We start from the raw sequence: 23,889 nt of genomic DNA on the forward strand, positions 1-23,889 counted from the left end.
TATAAATGTATAAATAAATATAGCATAAAATCTTCACCTATAATTTTCTGCTAGTGCCAGGACTGATGTATCCCGGGGAAGACCAGAAAAGGAAAACGAATACATTATTTGTCTGTATATTACTAGAGAGTCTCTAACCTTTGAATTTGGAGGTACATTATATTAGCATGTTGCTCACAAGTTGCATGTAATAGGCACATGTGAGACCTTTTATGCAAAATAATCAACCGATTACATCTAAAGCTCTTGTTTGCTTCATAATTTTCAAAGGTAGCAGTTAAAATTATCTCTGACCAGAATGAAAATTATTCAAGAATTAGATACTGTATGAGTCTTCCCTGTCTTGAGTCATGGAAACAACCCACTCTAGAATACAAACATAGAAAAGGTTATCTTTTGGTAGGCCCACTTGTTAAATTCTTAGTTTTGTTTGCTACTTCCCAATCCAATGGTAAAATTTTCAATTCTAGTGTGTTGTATATCTTGGGCAGAATTTTCGATTCATGTCTTGTTCAGCAGTGAAGTTAGTTCAGGAAAGAGGGTGAAACAAGTGAAGCAACTCAATCATAAAAGATCAAAATTTTCTGTAATTATCTCCTTCATGGGAAAAACAATGTGTAGTTTTCAGTTTCGTTTACAACTTTATTATTATGGTCGTGTTTTGGATCTTACAAGCACAAATCCAATTTTGCATTCTAGAATGTTCATTAACACTTTTTTTTTATAATCATAAAGATTTTAATCAAATTTTAGTGGCACTTATCTCTGAACTTTGGACTAGGACAGGTAGACAACATTGTAACCATACCATGTAGAGAGCATTTAAGGGCTGGCATGTAAATGTGAGAAAATGGCTCTCGGCACAAAATAGATAACATAACATGCTTGCATACATGTTCCCTGCAAATTGCCTTCAAGGTATATTTCATTTGAGCAATTTTCAACAAAGTGTGGTACTACATGAGTACTGATCTCCAAAAGCCAATAGGAAAAAAGGGTAGTCAAAAAGGACACCAAAAAGCTTAAACCGAAGCATGCGAATTGAAGTGGACTAAACCGCCCCACAAAACAAAAGCTTTAGTGGGCCATGATTTTATTGATTCACGGCTCATATAGTATAATTTTACTCTCTTTAATTAGCCTGCAAAATCATTCTATATAGCATTGGAAATAGCATGCCACTAATCATATCAAAAGGGTCAAGCCGTTTTGTTGTTTTCAGCATTTTCCCCAATGCCACGCAATGCTGTGTCATTAGTAATAGCATGTTGGCTCAAGTAAACTTGCAGTGAACCCACTGAATTTTGTAGACAGTGGAATTAAAAAAGTATTCAAACAGTAGACCAAAATGAGAGAGATCAGAAGAGGCTCAATAACAGTTGTTTGATTAAGAAATCATTTGGGTTTTGACTCTAAGACCCTTGACCCTTCCACTAAAGGTTTCAAACAGCCGAAAGATACAGATATGTTAGCTCCAATTGGGCCCCCATGTTGAAGGGTAAGATTATTAGTATTAATGCTGCTCCTGTGCCAAGACAAGAAAATTTTCAAAATATTCAGTTTTTAAAATTCAGTTTAAGTGTTTAAAAGTAATATTTTTTTAATTAAAAATGTAATTTTTATATTAAAGTTACAAAAAGTGTGATGAATGCATTTTATTCTAATAAAATCTTATTGTTATTAAGTTGAGGTTGTAAAAGTTTTTATTGAGGTTAACATTTTTCACCATTTAAATTGAAAATTAAGGATTCTTGCATGGAGTTTTCTTCTGGCCTTAAGAGCTTTAGCTGTTTGCTAACTCAACGCACAGGGAAAAAACAGTTTAATTAAACACACAAACAAGGAGTTTACAAGGATTTTTTTTTTGAGAGGAGCTAATTTTAAGCATACAAGTGTAAATTAATAGTCAAGATGAGCTCCATTCTTTTCTCAATATATTTGATATGATTGGATTCTTATGTAAAGTTTTGGAACTTACCATTTAGTAAGAAGAAAGGTTATTCAGGGCACATCTCAAAAGATGTGAATTTAGTTGGGTTGGCAGAGGAGTACATTTTGATAAGGTACTTTACATATCCCTAAATATATGTGTTTGTTTCGAAATAGCCAAAGAAAGCACAGGAAATAGTTTTCTCCCTCTCTCTATACTTCTGAATACTTTTTTAGTTCATTGTATTGTATTTTTAATTTAAGTGTTTTGGGAATTGGAAATCTTTTTCATGTTTTATACAATTTAACTTGTTACTTCATTTACTTAAGTAATTATTGATTCTTGATTGAATAATATTTTAATTAAAATGAAGCATAATGTTTTTTTATATAAATATGAAAACATTTAGAATATCTCTTTCTCATGCAACTTTTATGGTTAGAGGAGAATTTTGCACATACTCCAAAACTGGCTCACACTTTTTTTATAATTGTTAGAGGTCCTCCGGCATTTAGGGATAAAGATAAGTATGTTTAGTTGGACCTTTTGACGAAAAATAGACTGATGGAGTTTAAGTGACAAATGTTTTGGTAACCAACTTTTGGTTCAAACTTGCCCATGTTACCTTTAGCAGCTTGAACTTCAGCTCCTCTCTGTTCATATACACACTTGTGTCCTCCCACTTTGCAACCAAACATCACAACACAATCTGGTCTTTTTGCTTTTACTCATGCTTTTTTGTGCTTTATTTGGTTAATGAATGTTCCTAGCTATGTTGTAACCGCGTTCGTGACCACCACAAAACACGTAAGAATGACATCCTGTCATATATTTAACTTAGTGTGCTAAGGAAATTAAATAGAAGAAAGGGATAAGAGAAGAGAATGATGAATTATTAGAAATATGAACCTTTCTTCCCAATCTCATGAGATTGAAGTTGTTTCATTTTAGAGGAATAAAGGATTGGTGAAGCTATAAATAAAGATGTTCGCAGAACAAGTTCTGACAAATTATATTTGTTAGAATAAGGGTGAAGGTGAATGGCAAAGAAAAGAATGAGAAAGATAAAAATAATCAACGATAAATTTGCTCTAGTCAATTGGTTAATAGACTATAAATTGACATACACTAATATAAAAAAATTGCTTCCTTTCCTTAGATCTTATTTATAAGAAATAATTATCAATAGTTTTTCTTAAAATATAAAAAAAATACTTATATGCATTAATTATTAAAAAAAAATTATACTCATATTTATTACGATATTTATATTATCAAGACACTCATTTATTATCTATATGAGTAAGTATATTCATTCATTTAATGTATATGTTACTAATTTGATTATTATTTATTATGAATATTTTTAAATATTTTTTTTTTACTTTGTGCAACATTGCAAAACATAAGAATATAAATATAATATTTTTATTAAAAATTGTAATGTTTAGTGTTATCAATATATGTAATGACATTAAATTTTGTAGTTTTTAATAAAAAAAATTACTCTATAATTTCTTAGAAAAAATAATTGTTAAAATATGCTACAAATTTATAATATATAACTACTTTTTATTAATCTTGATAAATTATTTACTTGTTTCTTATAAAACAGCCTGAGAGAGTATATATTTTGCCCAATTCAAACTAGCTAACTTATATTTTGAAAATAAATCTAACTTGACTCAACATTAGATCAAAATTTGGTTAAAGTTGAAAATATTATCAAGACTTCCTTTTATTTAAATTCAAGATTAAATCTAACCCAAAATACTCAAAACCAAGTTATATATAAATGTTATTAATCCTTAGACCTACAAATAAATGTGACCGACCACATTCCTAAGAGTAAAAATGTTATATATTTTGAGTAGAATAATAGTAAAAGTCTTAAAGTAATATATATATATATATATATATACTTTAAAACTTCACTCAATAGTCGAGGTTTAAACAAGTGGTCAATAATTTTCAAAAACATTTAGAAGGACAGAAAATTATCTCGAAGAAACTAATTCACATTAAAACACACACACACACACAAAATTTAAATTAAACAATTATACACAAGCTTTATATAAAAAGGAAAGCAATGCATTAAGGTAATGTAAAAAATATATAATTTAAATATTTATCGAGAGATGAGAATATAAATTCACAGTTTAGTTCAAACCAACAAGGGCAGAGGTAGAAAGCCGACGATCCTTCTAAAGGAAGAACCAAATATTAATCCCTGACAATTGGCAAAGATAATTGTTAAGGTGTTCTAATTGGAATAGTTCCTATACATTAGTGTCACAGCAATTACCAACGAGCCAATTACTATTTGGACATCCCTATTCATAACCACAAAAGTTATGTTGTTCAAATAACAGCATGTACTAGTAAGTTTTCAAGAGGTAGAAAAATAAAGAAATTCTTATTCTCACAAAAAAAAAATTTAACTTGCTTTTTTTATGAGTCACATAAGTAGATATTAAAACAATATCACATAAGCAACTTAGATAATCTACGAAGTTGAGGCACATATGACACTCTTTTTTACCACCTTTCATAAATCGTCCAATTTTACCTCTCGTTTGATGGTGACTTTTCCAAATTAACATATATGAGGAATGTAAGATTTTTTGTACGTCTACTTGTCATTTCCATTATTATTACTTTGCCAAATCGAATAAGATTGCACGGGCATGCTGAAGACAGGGGAGGACTGAGAAACTGGTCCTTCTCAGCTATCATTCCATTGCAAACTCAATCCCGGGAAGATCATCATCTTAGTTTTGGTACCAATTTTACCGTGATTCAAGTATCCTGTTTGGAAATTCTGGTAACACAAAAATATAGTTCAGCTTCAACAGTAGCTCTTCAGATTTACAAACCACACTAGTCAGGAAAGTCAAAACATTGTGAATCAACAACAAATGTAAAAATTAAAACACTACTATCTCAGGGAACGTTAAGATACTAAGGTAATTGCATCTATAAAGTGAACATAGATTAGGGGTAAAAATAGAACCACTTCAAAGTCATTACACATAGGTTTCTGACAAATGATAAACATGAACCATGCGATGGGCTAGCCCTATAAGCTTATGATGTGACCTATAGACATTGATAATTACGTGTCGGAAAGGGGATTGTTTAGCACACTTGTGCATTGCAGAAAGAAAAAGGAGCCTATCACACCCCAAAAAACAGGATGTCTACTGTGGTTCACAGATTTTTCACGGAAAAAATTCCCTCATGTATGAGGGTCATGTTCCGTATTTTTGTATTTTCGTTTAAGCGAAAAATAACATAAAATAACATGAGAGGATCCCGGTCTATTTTTCACCTACAATTATTAACATCTTTCTTCTCTATAATGTAAGGATCATATCTCAAGCATATTATAGTTATAATTAACAAGTAAAACGAGCTACAAATACATTATAGAAAAAATATAACAATCTCAACCCAGTCGCTTTTATGATGACATCCCGTGAAACTTGAGATTTGAGCTTCACTTCAATTCCATCAAATTATCCAATCCACATGAGAGCGGTCTGTCAAAAGAAGACATTTTACATCATACACAAAGATTTATAACGCATCATATAAAATTACATAAGCAATCACGTTTTCTTCTGTTAATTAGTTATCTGTTTAAAACCAATTTAAGCCAACAAACAATGTTAGATGTGCACCACAACGACTGAATCTTACCTAACTCAGCCATGAGCTGTTGAAGAAGACACCGCTTCTATTCACATAGAAGAATTTGAAATTATAAATGCACCCAGCATCATGCCATCACAGGACAATCATGTAATCGCATGCAATACCTTGTTCTTTTTGAGGCAGCTTCTCATGACTTCTATCCTCTTCTATAACACCTCATTATGATTGAATTTGCTTCCTACATGAACACTGTTCATCAACGAGCAGTAAACATAATTTCAAGCTGGGCAGCCTAATTGATAATCTTGATATTTCACGAAGTCACAAAAAGCTAAACTGTAAATGCTTGAAAATTTTGTCAATGTCAACTACTACAGCAGTGGCATTTAATATTTTATCCAAAACACAAATAAATCAAAATGAAAATAGAATGCCATAACAACAACCTCATCAGTGAAGGATAGAGAGTTTAATCCTCCATTTATATGATATATGTGTCAATATGAACAAATGATCAAGGAAAATATTATCCGCTCACTAATAGGAGAAACCAAGGCAAGAGCTACTATTATATTCAATTAGATTGTTGCCAAATTGCACGGGGATAGCAGGAATAAACCCATTATAGCAGGAACAAAACAATTGTAAGAATAATGTTCTCCTTACCTATGCACAGTTGCAGTATGCATGACACTGAAACTGAGAGGCATTACTTCCATTCAGGCCATTTAATTGAATCTGTGGACATTTTCTTCATCCTAGATGCACCAGCATTGTCATAGGAATCGTGCCATACCATCTTCATCTGATAAGTAGCAGAACAAATGGTCATTGGGTATGCAAAATTGGAGAAGAGCTTCATGTAGGCAACACATAAGGATATATTGGGGAAAAAAATTTCCCTGCTGACAGATGATGTTTCCAGGTTGTTCTAGGTGTTAGAAAATAGGGGTCAAAATGTTGCACAATTAATGACACACCATTTAAAGGGAATTTGAAGCAGTAAATGACAACTAAATTTCATTTAGTAAATCACCCATATGCTTACATCATTATACATTGTGCTAGCATGGATTACAATGAATACAAATGCTGAAGAGAAACAAAAGACACACCTCTCCAACAATTACTGTGTCCCCTTCCTTTACACCAAGTTTCATGAGAGACTTATACACACCACAAGCTTCAAGAACATGTTGGAATCTTATCTCTGAATCAATGTACCTGTTAAAAGATCCACAAGTCTCCATGAAACTAGCCATGAACAGGTGTTACAATTTCAAGCATAACGCATATCATAAAATGCTTTTTTTTTTTTCACACATGTCAAGTATCAATAACAAGGAGGATGGAGTTTCCAATCTTCATATTTTCTCACACTATACAAAGAAGGTTCTTCCATGAACTTTTCTATGATTCTAAGAGTGATTTTTTTGAAAATCTATGCAAGAAGCTTCAGGAAACTGAAGAAATGTCCCCAGCCTGATCAGTGGTCATACATGGTTTTGTAAACAAATACAGCATGAATGCAGTATAATTTGTTCAACACATTTATGTCACATCTCAATAAGTTTCAAATGTAAGAAAAATGACACATTGTAGATAATATGTGTGTATGTCTCTCTCTCTCTCTCTATGTACACACACACATAAAGGAATTGTATTCATGATCTCATTTTTACTATATAACCTACCGCCAATTTGTCATCTGTATAAATCGTTGCAATCCAGACCCAACAACATGCCAGATATTTGAATTGCTGTCATGAAAAATCTCAAAATCACTAATGGATGCATTCCGTTGCTTCTGTACTGCATCAGCTACATGGTTCAAGTTTACCATATCTCTTCCAACTGAAACAGGTCAAATTTGTCCAAATGCAAAAACTTACTTGAGAAAAAAGAGTATTCCGGTTGCATAACAATAAAACATAGAATAAGAATAAAACAAATTATAACCTTCAAATTCCTCCCTGTCTTCTTTACTTTTACGCAACAGCTCGTAAGCAGCACAGATAACTTCATGAGTACCTTCCTTTTTGACAGCACTCATACAAAAGGGTGTGATCCCACGAGATTGCAACTTTTCTTTGAAGGATTCCCAATTTTCATATGCTTCTGGAAGATCCATTTTGTTATAAGCAACTATATAAGGCTTCTCAGAAAGTTCAGGATTAAACAGCTTGAGCTCTAGACGAACTGCATCAAACTCAAGATCCGGCTGTAGTGATGAACCATCAACAACATGTACCTAAAACCCAATATATAGGCTTGATTTAAACAGCAATTTTCAAGGTTCAAAAAAGGAGAAGCAGATAAAAAATATCAAATTAGTTATATTTTGAAATAGCATGCTTAACAATATCATACATCAAGATTGGAAGGTTCACACAAAGAATAGAAATCATAAATATATATTCTACATAGATGGACAATTTTGAACTTTAAATCATAGGATAACCTATTGATCAATCATTGTCTACGTCAACTGAAAATGTAGAATTCAAAATAAAGATATTTCAGATACATGGAAAGATTCAGAATGGGTTGAGTTCATGGAACACAAATGGATTGATATAGAGAGATACCAAATAGACATGCAGACAACACAAAGCAAGATAATAGATGATAAAACACTCTAGAAGCACAAATAAGCAGACAAGTTGTAATTTTACTCAAACTGTTTTAAATAGAACTGACATAGGCAGAGAGGTAGGGTAAAAAATTTGGAATGGCCAAAATATAGATGACTGAAGTGTCTCTAAAAGAATTATATTTTATAAACATAGTCAATAATGCCCTAAAATACATTTTTTAGAAAAGGAAAAAGAGGGGAAAGCAGAGCAGTAATTCAACAATTGAACACAGCTCCTCCGGAGTTAAGATTCACAAATATAAGGTAGGAATGTCTAACTTCATAAAGCAGAACAAAGCATTGATATCATCTCGAATCAAAGTTCCTACCAGGGCAGAACATCTTTCAGTGTGCCGTAGAAACTCATGACCTAAACCAAAACCCCGGTGTGCCCCTTCAAGTAGACCTGGAAGGTCTGCCACCACCATGGTTGAATCATAGTCAAAGGAAACAACACCGAGATTGGGAAGCAGTGTCGTAAAGGGATAATTAGCCACCGCTGGCTTCGCAGCACTAACGACACTCAAAAGCGTACTTTTCCCCGCATTCGGAGCCCCAACAATACCAACATCCGCAACCAGCTTGAGCTCCAACTCCAACCACCTGATCAAAAGCAACCATTCTATAGATTCTCATGCAGTTCCAAAATGCTCAAACAACCTCAAACTTTTCTTCTTCTTTCAAAAGGCAAAAATACACAATAAGTGCTAGTAAGTGTTATGTTACCAAACAGCAACCTTCACTTCACACGTGGCTAGATAACAATATAGGATCTACCAATGAAGAGAATGCAACAAAAGCATAAAAAAGTAGTGTTTCGTTATACTGTACCGCTACAGCTGATTTTAACCATCTAAATAACAAACTTTTCTTGAAAATATAACATTTATGACATTTTGATATTTCTCGATATAATAAATGCATTCTTTCTTAGAAAAAATTTTCTACTTCAAGTTGTTAATATTTTCAAAAAATAAAAAAGAACTCACATTTCAGGACCCTGTTCGCCATTCTCAGCAATCTTTGGAACCTTATTAGTCCCAGACTTGAAGGAAGCATTCCCTCTGCCACCTCGACCACCGGGCAAAAGCAATGCTCTCTGTCCAGGAAACACCATCTCCAATAGCACATTGTCCTGAGAAGCCTCACGAATGATTGTTCCAGGAGGCACCTTCACCACCACATCTTCTCCCTTTGCCCCACTCTGCAAACTCCCCTGCCCGTGTGACCCCCTCTCTGCCCGGAAATGCACGCTATTCCGAAACGGCAAAAGCGAGTTCATTGACCCATCAACTTCAACATACACGTCACCACCTCTCCCTCCGTCGCCCCCCGACGGCCCCCCCAACGGCACGTACTTCTCCCGCCGGAAAGCCACCACGCCGTTCCCCCCGTCGCCGGTCTTCACGTATATCTTCGCACGGTCGAAACACCGCATCACCGCCGGCACCCCCTTCTCCTTCACCTCCCCCTCGGTGTTCGGAGAATTCAAAGACTCTTCTTCTTCATCGAAGTCCGAAGATTCAAAGGTTTCGTATTCGGCGTCGCTTTCAGATCCCGCATTGTCGTCGAAAACAAGTTGTTGTTGCTGCTGTTCGTGTTTAATGGGTGGGGCTGAATCGGAGAGCTTGATTTCGGAAGAGGAAAGAGGAGAGGGAGATGAATAATCGTGCTTGAGCGGGAGACGAGTGTAGGTGGTGGCTTCGCCGCCGGAGAGAACGGGGTTCTTGAATTTAGGGTTAGAGATTTTATTCCGATTGCGATTGCGTGTGTTGGGGCGAGCGAGCGCGTTGGGAGAGAACCACACTGACACTGAGGAAGCCATTTTCGCCGCAGCGGAGAATGAAACCCAACATCATATCCCAACAAAAAATATCAAAATGGGATAAGGCAACACGTGTTCATTACCCAATATATCAATCAATATTGGGCAAAACAATGTGCTTTTAAAACGTTTAAAAAGTGATTTTTTTAATAGAAATTTCATTAAAAAAAAGTTATTTCTTAGTTATAATTATAAATTTTTATATTTTAATGAACGGTTATAATTTTAGTTTTTTAAAAGTTATTTAAAATAGTTTCTAAATGATAAAATTTAATTATTTTCAAATTTTAATTTTTTAATCTTAACTAAAAAAGTAATTATTTTAAAAACATTTTTTTGATGAAAAAACTTAAACAGATGACCCTTAACGGTTTAAAATACTCATTTTTTATAAGCTAAAATAATCATTTTATCCTGTTAAGTTATAAAAAGACTAAATTATAAGTTAAATATTTTATTTTATAAAAATATTACTTTAGTTAGAGTCCATAAAATAAATTGGACCACTCAATTTAAGTCTCCTAAAATGCAATTTAGACCAAATTTAGATTTCTATTTTAAAGCCAAAAAAAAAAAAAATTGTCAAACCCAACAAAGCTCTATACTAAGTGTAGATGATAGCTCGTTTTACTAACTTCCATCTTTAATTTTAAAAATTATTTATTTAAATATTTTATTTTAAATAGTATTTGCTCCAATATTAATAATATTTTGAGTTTTATTTTTAACAGATATTTTTATTGAAAATTACAATATTTAATAAAGATAAAATATATTATAGTCTCTATAATTAAAAGAGTTTAATATCTCTTATATATAAAATAATTATTAATATTAATTTTATATCAATAAATCTCAGTATTCTTAAAAACATTAGAAGAATCATAAACACGTCTCAAGTTGAAACTATGGAAGTTTATTACAGTTGCAATTTATCACAGTAACGACTCTTTACTCTCCTGAGTCGCTATTCCCATGTCGGGTTACTATTGCAGGGCATTGCTCTGCCTCAACAGAAACCCTAACCTTAGCACCATCTTTGCTATCTCCCCGCCGTCCTCTTTTCTTCCTCAGCCTTTTCTATCTTTCACTTCCTCTTCCACAGAACATTCTCTTACCTTCAACTACCTCGTCAATACGTGTGGCTTCTCCTCACAAACAGCTTCCAAACTCTCCGCCCGATTTCGCCTCGTCAACTCGGATGGCCCTGACTCAATCCTCGCCTTGTTCAGAAGTCATGGCTTCTCAAACAGCGAGTTACTTCGGATCATCCGAGCCTACCCAAACATGCTTACTTACAATCTCAATAAGACCATTCTTCCAAAATTCGAGTTCTTTATCTCAAAGGGTGCTTCAAGTTCAGACCTTGTTCATATTTATTGTACGTTGGCTTGGAGAAATCCATAATCCCATATTTTGATTTCATCAAAAGTTTCCTTCTTTCTGATCAATCCACTATGCTCGCTGTGAAAGCATGCCCTAGCATTGTTCATTCCAAGAACCTAGTACTCAACATTGAAGTGCTGCTTGAAGATGGGGTCCCTCATTCGAAGGTTGCAATGTTGCTTCGTTATTGGTCTTATTCAGTCATTGCAGATCCTAAAATCTTTAAGAAAGCGGTGGAGGAAGTAAAGGAAATGGGGATTAAACCCTACAAAACAGTGTTTATTCTAGCAGTACGTGCTAAGCTTGTGAGACAATCCTTGTGGGATAAGAAGATTGGTTTGTATAAGAAATGGGGTTGGTCTGAAGAACTTGTCCTTTCAACATTTATGATGAATCCATGGTGCATGCTTGCATCTGGGGATAAAATTGAGGTCATGATGGAGTTTTGGGTCAACCATATGAGTTGAGACTCTCTTATGCTTGCCAAATACCCTTTACTAATTACATTAAGTTTGGAGAGAAGAGTAATTCCTAGGGCTTTTGTCTTGAAGTTTCTTCAATCCAAAGGTTTGATTAAGGATGTTAAATCAGCCATACCATTTAGAGTTTCTGAAATGGCATTCTTGAAGAGATATGTGAATTATTTTGAGGAGGAAGCTTCTCAGTTGTTGAAGCTGTATAAAGAGAAAAAAAATCTTTCAAGATAACAATCATGCAAGTGGCTTCTGTGTTATTTTTCGGATTAACTTCTGATTAATAGTATAGGCTTCTCAATTTCTTTTTTTACTCACCTGATCATATAAGGTTCCTTTATTGCTCAAAGGGAAAATTGCAACTTTTTTAGACTAGAAGGAATTGTTGCAATTGACAACGGAAACAAATGGGTTGTTGTGATCATGGATACTTGTGCATGAGCCATCTGTTATGTTTTGCCATATTTGGATTTGGTGCTTTACTGCTTTATCACCTGTGGTATTTTGTCAAGAATGCTTTCTGAGTTATGCTTAATAGCAAGGTTTCTCTGCATCATTGGCTGAAGTTTCTAGTGAAATTTGAGGTATATTGACTATTGTTTTTCAGTTATTATTACTGTTTTGTTTGAGGTTCAAGTCTCTGATATTCTAATTTAAACTTTAACAAATTATTTTACTTGATCCTATAGGATTCCTTTAATTGTTTGAATCCAGAGTGTGAAAAGCACTTTTTAGATTTACAGTTGAAGCAATTGGGGGCTGTGAAACAATCATCAGTAACTTGTTCTCAACATTTCGATGTATAGGTTATATCCATCTACTACTTAATGGTGAGTGATGGGATACACAAAAATGGATTTTTTGTGTGTAGTACACAAGAAAGAATGACTTGTTATAATAATTTTCAAAAGTTGCTTCTCAGTCCCCTTGAATAATTCACTTCAAAAGTTGTTATCGTGATTCATAAGGGTGGTGTGTGAGAGATCATAAATTCTGATGAATTTCGTTCATTGATGATCTTCAAGTTTTGCAGCACAACATTCTGAGAAATAAGTTGAAATATTTTTCATCAAATCGATGTTTTAAAATGTAACCTGATGGTGCTTTTTGCATATATTATGGAAGATGATTGATTATCACATACCTTGGTGAGAAAATGATAAGGTGAATCTAGGAACAGCTACGTGTTCGAAGATTTCACAAGACAATAGAAAACTCAATGAAAGAATGAATTCCGAATATTACTTATTGAAGAACAAGATTGAAGTTCACACAGAAATTCTTTTTTAAAAACAAAACTTTTTCCTTACAACAGATGAAAACAATTTATAGTTTGTCAATTTTTAACTAACTTCTCATATGTGAAATTATAACGAAATTTCTGCTAACTACCCTTACATGAAAACAATTTATTGAAAAATAAGATTGAAGTACACAATTTTTTTTTTTAAAATAAAACTTTTTCCTTACAACATATAAAAACAATTTATAGTTTGTTAATTTCTAACTAACTTCTCATACGTGAAATTATAACGGAATTCCTGCTAACTACCATTACATGAAAATAATTTATTGAAGAACAAGATTGAAGTTCACACAGAAATTCTTTTTTTAAAAACAAAACTTTTTTCGTACAACGGATGAAAACAATTTATAGTTTGTCAATTTCTAACTAACTTCTCATACGTGAAATTATAACAGAATTCCTGCTAATTACCTTTACACGTATATAGTGACTTGGACGCAAGTCACCTATATCAATATTTCCCCCTGTAAAATAATCCTTGTTCTCAAGGATTGAAATGAGGAAACTTTTGCTTCAGGTCATAATAAAACTCCTATGTGGCATCCTCTGGCAGCCGATGCTTCCACTTGACCAAAACCTTGATGACAGACATATTTTCCCTCTTCACAGTCATTCTATTAAGGATGGATTAAGGTTCTCATCCTCCCCCAATTGAATCAGAAACTTCAGGACAATTGCTGGAAATAGGTACCTCTCCAACATGCTTCTTCAATTGGGATACATGGAAGACATTGTGGACCTTGTATCCCGCTGGTAGTTGAATTCTATAAGCAATTGGACCTATTTTATCCAGAATTGTATAGGGACCATAATACTTTGGGGACAACTTAGCATTGACCCATTATGCAACAGAAATTTGTCTATAAGCATGAAGTTTCACATAGACCCAGTCACCAACCTCAAATTGCCTATCAGATCTATGCTTGTCAACAAGTTGTTTCATTTGTTCCTGAGCTCTTTTCAAATGAAATTTAACCACCTTCAACATTTCTTTACGTTTCTGAAAGCTTTTATCCACTAAATCAACCCTAGACTTCCCAGGAAGGTAAGGTAAGTGCACTGGTGGCTGTTGACCATACACAACTTCATAAAGGTTGGTTCTGATTGCAGAATGGTAGGTAGTATTATACCACCACTCAGCCAATGGCAACCATTTTGACCACTCATGAGGAACATCCGCACACATACATCGAAGGTAAGTTTCCAAGCACCTATTTAATACTTTTGCTTGTCCATCAGTTTGAGGATGATAAGCAATAGAAAGGTTTATTTGGACACCCTGACAAGACATCATATCTTTCCAGAATTGGCTCACAAACACAGGGTCTCTATCACTTGTTATTGACTCAGGAAAACCGTGCAGCTTAAACACATTGTCTAGGAAACATTGAGCAACATCAGCTGTGTAAGGATGTTTAAGTGCCATGAAGTGTGTTGCTTTACTCAACCTATCCACCACCACATATATAACCTGCTTCCCACATGATCCCAGGAGACCTTCAATAAAATCTATATTGATATGCTGCCAAATTCTTCCTGGAATATGCAATGGCTGCAGTAGTCTCGGGCTGGCAGCTGTATCATATTTAGACTTCTGACAAGTGCTGCATTGCATTACAAGGGTCCTAACATCTTTTGTCATTCCTTTCCAATAAACCACAGCTTGCATTCTCCTCAAAGTAGCATCTCTACCTGAATGACCTCCACTAGCAGAAGCATGCAATTAATCAAATATAGCTTTTCTGATCCAGCAATCCTTCCCTACAACCAACCTCCCTTTTCTTCGTAGCTCATTGTTCTGCCAAACATAATGTTTATATGAATCAACATTGGCCTGAATTTCAGTGATCAATTGTTGTAGTGTGCTATCACTAGTCCACGACTGTATTGTCATACAAGTCAGATTCAAGTACACAAGTGTTGATGGCTTGACAGTCAACAAGTTCCTGTCTTGATAAGGCATTAGCAGCCACGTTTTCATGCCCTTGCTCTTAAACTCAATAGAGAAATCAAATTCCATCAACTTGACCAGCCACCTCTATTGAAAAGCAATTGTTAATGTTTGGTTGAGTATGTATTTTAAACTCTGATAATCTGTTCGAATAATGAAATTTGTATTAAGTAAGTAATGTTGTTACTTCTGCATAGCGAATACCACGGCCAAAAGCTTTTTTTCATAAATTGACAAAGCCTGTTGCTGAGAGTTCAGAACTCTGCTGATAAATGCAATAGGATGGTGGTCTTGCATTAAAACAGCACCAAGACCATGACTAGAAGCATCCACTTCAACAATAAAGACCCTGGAAAAATCTGGCAAAGCCAACACTGGAGCTTCCACCAATTTGGCTTTTAGCGTTTGAAATGCATTTAATGCTTCAGGAGACCAATGAAAATTCTCCTTTTTTAGCATGTTGGTTAGAGGTCTAGCAATATAGCCATAGTTTTGCACAAATCTCCTGTAATACCTCGCAAGTCCCAAAAAACCCCTTAGCTGTTTAAAAGTGGTAGGTAGAGGCCAATTTTGGACAGCTATGACCTTAGTAGGGTCAGTTGCAACTCCTTCTCTTGAAATAAAATGGCCAAAGTATTCCATCCTTTCAACACAAAAATAACATTTGCTCCTTCTAGCATACAAGGAATTGGACCTCATAGTAAGTAAAACTAGTTGCAAATGTTGTAAATGCGTCTCTAAACTACTGCTATATATTAAAATATCATCAAAGAACACTAACAAAAACTTCCTTAAGTAATCCTTGAAGACATCATTCATCAGCCCTTGAAAAGTGGCTGGTGGATTTGTGAGGCCAAAAGGCATCACCAAGTATTCGAAGTGTTTCCCATGTGTCTTGAAAGCAGTTTTGTGAATGTCACTCTTAGCCATTCTTACCTGGTTATAACCAGACCGAAGATCGATATTTGAAAACACCACTGAACCATGTAGTTCATCCAGCAGGTCATCCACCAATGGAATTGGAAATCTGTCCTTGATAGTTTGTTTATTAAGCTCCCTATAATCCACACAGAGCCTCCATGAACCATCTTTTTTCCCAACCAAAACTATAGGGCTAGCATAAGGACTGGTGTTGTATTGAATAACTCCACTATTGAGTTAGTCCTTAACTAACTTGTCAATTATATCTTTTTGACGTTTGGCTTATCTATAAGGTCGTTTATTCACTGGATCTGCCCCTTGTATCAGGGGTATTTTATGATCATGCGTAGGCCTCTTTAGAGGTAATTCTGTTGGTTCCATAAAAAGATCTTCAAACTGTAATAAGAGAGTTTCGATACATTCCTGTACAATAGTGTCAGAAGCATGAGTAGTTAAGGAAGAAAAAACTCCCTAACCTCCCTCACAAATGTGCAACATTGACAACTAAGGTTCTAAATTCAAGACCTTGTTTAGCCATTTCTTCTTCATAGTTGTTAAACCTGATGGATTAGCCCCTCTTAAAACCAGCTTTTTTCTGTCCATATAAAATTCCATTGATAGTTTGTCAAGATTCCAGGTTATGTTTCCTAAGGTAACTAACCATTCAATTCCCAATACTAAATCACAACACCCCAAGAGAATCAGTAACATATCTGAGACAAAGTTGGTTTGTTGGATTGTCCAAGTGAATTATTTGACTACGGAGCAGATTTTTACCTTATTCTCATCCGCAACAGCCACACTTAAATTTCAAACGTCCTCAATTAAGCAGCCCAATTTCTTAGCCATGTTAACATCGAGGAAATTATTAGTACTCCCGCTATCAATAAGTATGTGCAGAGGTCTCTTTTTAAAATAGCCAATCACTTGCATGGTCTTGAAAGTAGTCACACCTGTCAACGCATTTACAGAAATTTGAAGGTCCAAACTGTCGTCCAACATAGGAGTCACAGAACCAAGGTTGGAAACTGTAATATCATCACCAATCTCACTACTGTCATCATTATCCGCTTCCAACATATGCAATTGGAGTTTCTTATGGGTAAGGGCATGGGCTGGGGTAAAAGGCTCATCATAGAAGTAACAAAGCCCTTTGGCTCTTCTCTCATTCATGTAGGTTGGGGTAAGCTTTTTACTAGTTTGTGTTTGGTACTTGGGGAGTATAGTTTGGTTAGCTGGTTGTTTAGGTGGGTTGGTAGGTAATATGGATTTGGAAGGTTGTGATATCTTACTTGGTTTAGAAAATGGGTTAGAGGTAAAATTGTTTGCAGCAGCGAATTCATATAATTTTGCCAAAGTGAAAGCCTTCTGAACATCCTGAGGTTGAAACATCCTCACCATCAGTTGAATTTCCTTTTTCAATCCTCCTAGGAAACAACCCAACATATAATCTTCAGTTAAATCCATCCTAGAGATTAGGGAGTCAAATTCCTCATGGTATTCAACTACTGATCCTTTCTGTCGAAGCCTCATCAAAGAAGCCATAGGGTCATCACAGTTATCTCTGAATCTATCAGTTACTATCTTAGTAAACTCAGTCCAATTGGGTAAAATATGTACACCTAGCGTTTTTACAAAGGCTGTATGCCACAGGAGGGCTTTTCCTTCAAAATGAATAACTGTCAAACGTACTTTGATATCCTCAGGAGTACCGTCAATAGAAAAGTATGTATTACATCGGTAAATCCATTGATTTACTAAATCTCCATTAAACCTAGGAAAGTCAATACGTGCTAACCTAGTGCCACACGAGTAATTGTTATTCGCATGATCTTTACGTCCCGCATTCACAACACTTCTATTTGTCGCTGTCAATTCGATCAGGTGCTGGCACATTTCTTGGAAGGAATGTTGAATTGATTGATCCATTGAAACCTGCAAGCCTCCTGGACATTCGTCTGAATCAACATCGCCAACGCCATCAATCTTTCATCCAATCGCAGATTGATTTTTGATTCAATGCGCTTTTTCGATTCGCGTTGCGCAGCCTGGCTTCTTGTTGCATCTATCATTGAAGAAGGTCCTAGACAAAGTCACTGATACCATTGATAAGGTGAATCTAGGAACAGCTACGTGTTCGAAGATTTCACAAGATAATAGGGAACTCAATGAAATAATGAATTCTGAATATTACTTATTGAAGAAAAAGAATGAAGTTCACACAGAAAATCTTTTTTAAAAACAAAACTTTTTCCTTACAACAGATGAAAACAATTTATAGTTTGTCAATTTCTAACTAACTTCTCATATGCGAAATTATAACGGAATTCCTGCTAACTATCCTTACACGTGTACAATGAGTATTAATGGTTTAGTTAATAAGATAGGTGAGGGCAAATAAAACCACATTTAACGTTTGTTAAAGACTTGAAGTCAAAGTGGAATATGCACAAAAGAACACAACCCTAAAAATCTACTCCCTAGAGGCTAAATTGCAAGCCTTGAATGCAATTTCACATTATTTGTGGCTACTCTCTGTTTTCTTCCCTGAATTCCATGTACTTTGTTTAAATTCGGGATTTAAAACCAAAATCAAGAAAAGGGAAAAGATGGAGCTTCTTTAATTAACAGTAATAGATGGATATCACATAAAATATGATTTTCTTCTTAAACCCAACTCTTTCAACTCTTGCAAGAATTACATTAATTATTTCTGATGTCGCTACACATGCCAAGAGAAGATGCTATGATAAACCTCCATTAAGCTATTACCTTGCCAAATTGAACTGTCCTACCAAGGATCGACCAAGATAAAATGCCTTTATTATGTAAAATATAAAATAAATGAAATGAAAAACATATTAAACAAAAATAAATTTGTAAAACAAATATGCATAGTTCACACGGATACATAATGTTTTTAATCTCTACATTTTTATGATGTTTTAATGTTAATTCCTTAAAAAATTAGTTTCCTTCCTTATTTTTCTTTTTTAAAAAAAAATTAACAAATTTAGATATTGTGACGCGTGATCCAATAAAAAATTTATATACAAAAATCTCTTAATTAGTCAGATTATTAATAAGAATTAAAAGTGTTGAGTTTTAAAAAATAATATAAAAATAAAAATTTGAAGAATTAAAATTAAAATATCATAAAAATATAGAATTAAAAACATATTTAAATTATATTGTGTGTGATAATACAAGTTTATAATATATTTATAAAGTTATAGCTTATTTAAAAATTTAGAGTTATTCAATAAAAATTAAAGAAACAAAGATACTCATCACTTTAACTGTTTAAAAGTTAGCTAATAAAAAAGTTATCCCAAGTTAGCTTATTAGAAGTTAGCTATAGATATTTTTTTATTTTAATTCTTGACTTTTTAAATATTCTATAGCCACAAAATAATATTAATATTTTTTAATTATTTAATATATTTCAATTAAATATAAGCTTAATTTTATCAAACAACTTTAATTTAATTAGATAATTATACATTATAAATTTTTACTGATTAACTGCAAATTGCAAAGTATAAACTTTCGACTAATTTTATTAAATAGAGTCAATAACATTTCTTTTAATAGAATTGCAAGTAAGAATTTCAATTGAGCAGAACGAGTAAGGATAATCGACACCCATGTGAATATTTATTATAAAAAAATAAAAAATCCTAATTAACTTTTATGTAAAATTATAATTGAAAGAAAATTAAAACGCTTAACTTTAAAAAAATGGCACAATATTTCGTTTCAATAACAATACCAAACAGGTGCATAAAAAATCATCATAAAACTAAGATTATATTTAATTTAATAATATAAATAAACATAATTTTAATTAGGCTTAAATATATTTATTATTTTTACAATTTTGTGAAATCTTTATTTTAGTCTCTAATTATTTAATTTTTCAAAATTAAATATTTTCAGTCTTTAATAATAACATGACTAAATTAAAAATTATAACGTCAAATTAAAAGCAACAAGTTTAAGAAAAATGAGAACTAAAAAAAATCAAATTTTTTAATAATTTTATATATATCTCAACCCTACACCCAAATTTTTAACAAGTAGGTAAAAAAAAATGTATTTAATAAAATTTACAAATACCTAACCTTACCATGTGATCCCTAGTTGTAAAATGTGATGTGAGTTGAATCTGGATTATCTGCAGTTTTGGCAAGAATTGCGCCCTGCAGTGTATTTTTGTTTAAGCAAATTTTATTTTGCTTAAGCGAATTTAACAAAAATTTATTTTTGCTTAAGTCAAAAAATTTGCTTAAACTAAAATTGCAAAAAATTTTAAAACTTCATATTCTTTCTTTTTAAACTACATAAAAGTTAAGAAACATTTGTACAAGATCATGTAGTCACACTTTACGATCATATAACAAAAACTTAAATATTTCAAAACATGTAATATCACAACTATTTCTTAACAAATTTCTCAAAATTATCATTTCTATAATCTATATCATCATTTTCAACAATTTAACTTGATTTTAAATAGTTTTACCTCACTAATGTTTAACACAAGTAGTACACTAGACAATACATTTAAAAATATTTATGTAAAATCATATGGTTACACTTTATGTCATAATACAAAAACTTAAATGTTTTAAAACATATAATAATGTAACTATTTTTCAACCAATTTCTAAAAGTTATTATTCCTATAATTCTTATTACTATTTTCAACAATTTAACTTAATTTAAAATAGTTCTATCTCACTAATGTTTAGTACAAGTATCATACTAGACAATACATTTAAAATATTTGATAGAATAAAATATGTAAGAATCTTTGATAATTAGATAGTCATTAGTAAAAAGCAAAAATTTTTCAAATTTTCTACAGTTTAGAGTGAAAGAAGATAAAATTTTAAAATTTTTTACAATTTTAACTTAAGCAAAATTTTTTACTTAAGCAAAAATTTATTTTTTTACTAAATTCGTTTAAATAAATTTTTTTAACTTAAACAAATTTTTTTTTAAAATTCGCTCTAAGCCAAACGAAGTTTGCTCAAGTAAAAACGCAGTGTGTCCCTCTCAAAGCAGCGGCGCGAAAGCTGCGAAACACTTGTCTTTGTTCTTCGCTTAACCTAACCTCATAATACCTGAAGCCCAATGTTACCCATGTTTCGTTACTGTCGCAAAACCTTGTTCAGCCTCAACCACAACCGTAACCTCAATCCCACACCATTCTATTTTCTTCAACCTTCTCTGTCTTTCATTTCCTCTTCCGAACAACACTCTTTTACACTGAACTACCTCATCAACATTTGTGGCTTCTCCCCAGAAACAGCTTCCAAACTCTCCAACCGAATTCGTCTCGTTAACTCAGAGAGGCCCGACTCAGTCCTTGCCTTGTTCAGAACCCATGGCTTCTCAGACGCTGAGATACGTAGGGTCATCGATGGCTACCCAAGGATACTCACTTCTAGATCCAACAAGACCATTCTTCCAAAACTCAACTTTCTTCTCTCAAAGGGTGCTTCAAGTTCCGACCTTGTTCATATCGTTACTAAAAATCCCAGGTTCTTGTACTTTGGCTTGCAAAATTCCTTAACCCCACGTTATTATTTCATCAAAAGTTTCCTTCATTCTGATCATTCAACTTTGCTCTCGATAAAATCCTGCCCTGGAATTATTTACTCTAAGAACCCATCACATAATGTTCAGGTTCTGCTTGAAAATGGGGTCCCTGAATCCAAGGTTGCTATTAGCCTTCGTTATTGGCCTTCTTCTCTCGTTGTGTTTCCTCCTATCTTTAAGAATGCAGTGGAAGAAGCGAAGGAAATGGAATTCAGTCCCAACAATACAGTATTCATTGTAGCACTGCGTGCTAAGCTTATGAGAAAATCCTTGTGGCAAAGAAAGGTTGATTTGTATAAGAAATGGGGTTGGTCTGAAGAAGATGTTATTTCAGCATTTGTGAGGTATCCATGGTGCATGTTGGCATCTGAGGCTAAAATTGAGGCAATGATGGAGTACTTTGTCAACCACTTGGGTTGGAAGTCTCATATGCTTGCCCAACAACCAGTGCTTATTATGATGAGTGTGGAAAAAAGACTTATTCCCAGGGCTTTTGTCTTGCAGTTTCTTCAGTCCAAAGGTTTGATTAAGGATGTTAATTTGGCCGGGGCTTTTAAGGTTGCTGAAAAGACGTTCTTGAAGAAATATGTGAATTGCTTTGAGAAGGAAGCTTCTCAGCTGTTGAAGCTGTACGAAGAAAGAAGAGATCCTTCAAGATAACACTGATGCATGCAAGCGGCATCAGTGTCCTTTTCTCGTTTTTAATAAGTGGTCATTTTATTTAATTGATAATTGGTATAGGCTTTCCATTTTTTTTATTACTTGATGCATTAGGATATCTTCATTGCTGAGAGGGAATCTCGCAACAGTTTTAGACCAGAAATACTTGTTGCATTTGACAATTGAATGTGATCATAGATACTAGTTCATGACCCATCTGCCATGTTTTGCCATATTTTGTTACGAGGGTTCGTGATTTATGTTATGCCTAGTAGCACTTGTTTTACCTTGTTTTAGAATCACCTCAGTTGGAATTCTATAACTCGAGATATCATTATTTCTAAAATTCTGTCCAGCGACCACCAAATCAGTGTTTTTGTTCTTTTTTTTTTATTCATTTTAACACTAAGAACCAACACCTAGTTTGCCCAAAAATTTATCACTAAATTTTCTAATTTTCTTATAGAGTTCTAATTTTAAAGATCTTAAGTCTGCCCTTATGCAAATGGAGTTCATATCAATTAGCTTAAGTTATCTGGTAAAGTTAAGGTACATACTCTGTTGTTTTTTCAGTTATTATTTCTGTATTACTTAAGGTTCATTGATATTCCAATTTGAACTTAACAAATTCTGTTACTTGATCCTGTAGGATTTCTTTATCTGTTTGAATCCCGAGTTGTGAAATCCACTTTTTTTCATTTTACAATTGAAATAATCGCCGGTTGTGATGCAATCACTGGTAGATTTAGAGTTAAGAGTTCAATTCGAATTAACTATACATTCACTTTACAAAAAGGCTAACTGGAATACATGCATGGAGGTAAATCAATGTTAATTAATTACTGTCAATGAACAGAAAGTGAAGAAACAGCATGAGGTAGAAGCAGATGAATGATATTGTGGTAGGTAAACATGACAGGAAAAATAAATGGCTCACCTTGTTGGTAGTGGTAGTATATAGAGGTGACACAACTGCAACAGACCATTAAAGGTGCTATATATTTCATGCCAAACTCAATTTTAACCATTGATCTTACAACAGGCCTTATATGCTTCTAAATCATTTTTTAAAGTGACTTGCAATTGGGACCTTCCAAATTGAGTTTCAATTGTATAGGCTGATCTCTTGATTCTAACTTTCCAGTGTTTGTGTGTGTGTGTAAATAGCAGGTTCCCTACGAAAATCATGGAAAAAAGTTAAAAAAGAAAGGTTCATTTAAATTTGTCCCTCTATTGCATAGTAGTAATAAAATTTTCATCAATTGAGAGGAATATTTTGAAAAAAAAAATCACCAAATTAGTCCTTAAAAATCAATTATCCATCACATTGGTTCCTAACTGATTTTATTTAAACCTGTGGTCCTTGGTAGATTGTTCCATGATTCTAACTTTTCTTTATCATACATTAAAAAAGTTATATTTCTGTTCTCACATCTCTAATTATTTTAACAGAAGAATTATATTATTCTTACAATAATTTTTATTGAATATTTTTTTGTACTCACAAACAAAAGAAAAAAAAAAGGACTTGCCTT

General features: G+C 33.4%; 2 protein-coding genes across 4 annotated transcripts; one reads left to right on the forward strand and one right to left on the reverse strand.

Moving 5' to 3' along the window:
* Positions 1 to 4,333: 4,333 nt before the first annotated feature.
* On the reverse strand, positions 4,334 to 10,138 carry LOC113871124 (GTP-binding protein OBGC, chloroplastic). Of its 3 annotated transcripts, none has more exons than XR_003505759.1 (8): positions 9,215 to 10,138; positions 8,555 to 8,828; positions 7,550 to 7,841; positions 7,285 to 7,444; positions 6,706 to 6,814; positions 6,257 to 6,395; positions 5,636 to 5,828; positions 4,334 to 5,475 (listed from the first exon to the last, which is right to left on the reverse strand). XR_003505759.1 is itself a non-coding variant. In XM_027507934.1 (7 exons), exons 1-6 carry the CDS (start codon positions 10,048 to 10,050, stop codon positions 6,300 to 6,302), a joined length of 1,767 nt encoding a protein of 588 aa, XP_027363735.1. In that variant the 5' UTR covers positions 10,051 to 10,080; the 3' UTR covers positions 5,262 to 5,475; positions 6,257 to 6,299. The 3 variants fall into 3 exon arrangements, 1 of the variants encoding a protein (XP_027363735.1); XR_003505758.1 differs by having other exon boundaries at positions 4,907 to 5,475; positions 5,636 to 5,839; positions 9,215 to 10,113; XM_027507934.1 differs by lacking the exon at positions 5,636 to 5,828 and having other exon boundaries at positions 5,262 to 5,475; positions 9,215 to 10,080.
* An 11,038-nt stretch (positions 10,139 to 21,176) lies between these two features.
* On the forward strand, positions 21,177 to 22,620 carry LOC113847565. The gene has a single exon (XM_027476755.1). It carries the CDS (start codon positions 21,227 to 21,229, stop codon positions 22,352 to 22,354), a length of 1,128 nt encoding a protein of 375 aa, XP_027332556.1. The 5' UTR covers positions 21,177 to 21,226; the 3' UTR covers positions 22,355 to 22,620.
* Positions 22,621 to 23,889: the final 1,269 nt, after the last annotated feature.

The sequence above is a fragment of the Abrus precatorius genome, unplaced genomic scaffold (genome assembly GCF_003935025.1).
Source record: "Abrus precatorius isolate BTA unplaced genomic scaffold, Abrus_2018 Scaffold10, whole genome shotgun sequence".
NCBI lineage: Eukaryota > Viridiplantae > Streptophyta > Magnoliopsida > Fabales > Fabaceae > Abrus > Abrus precatorius.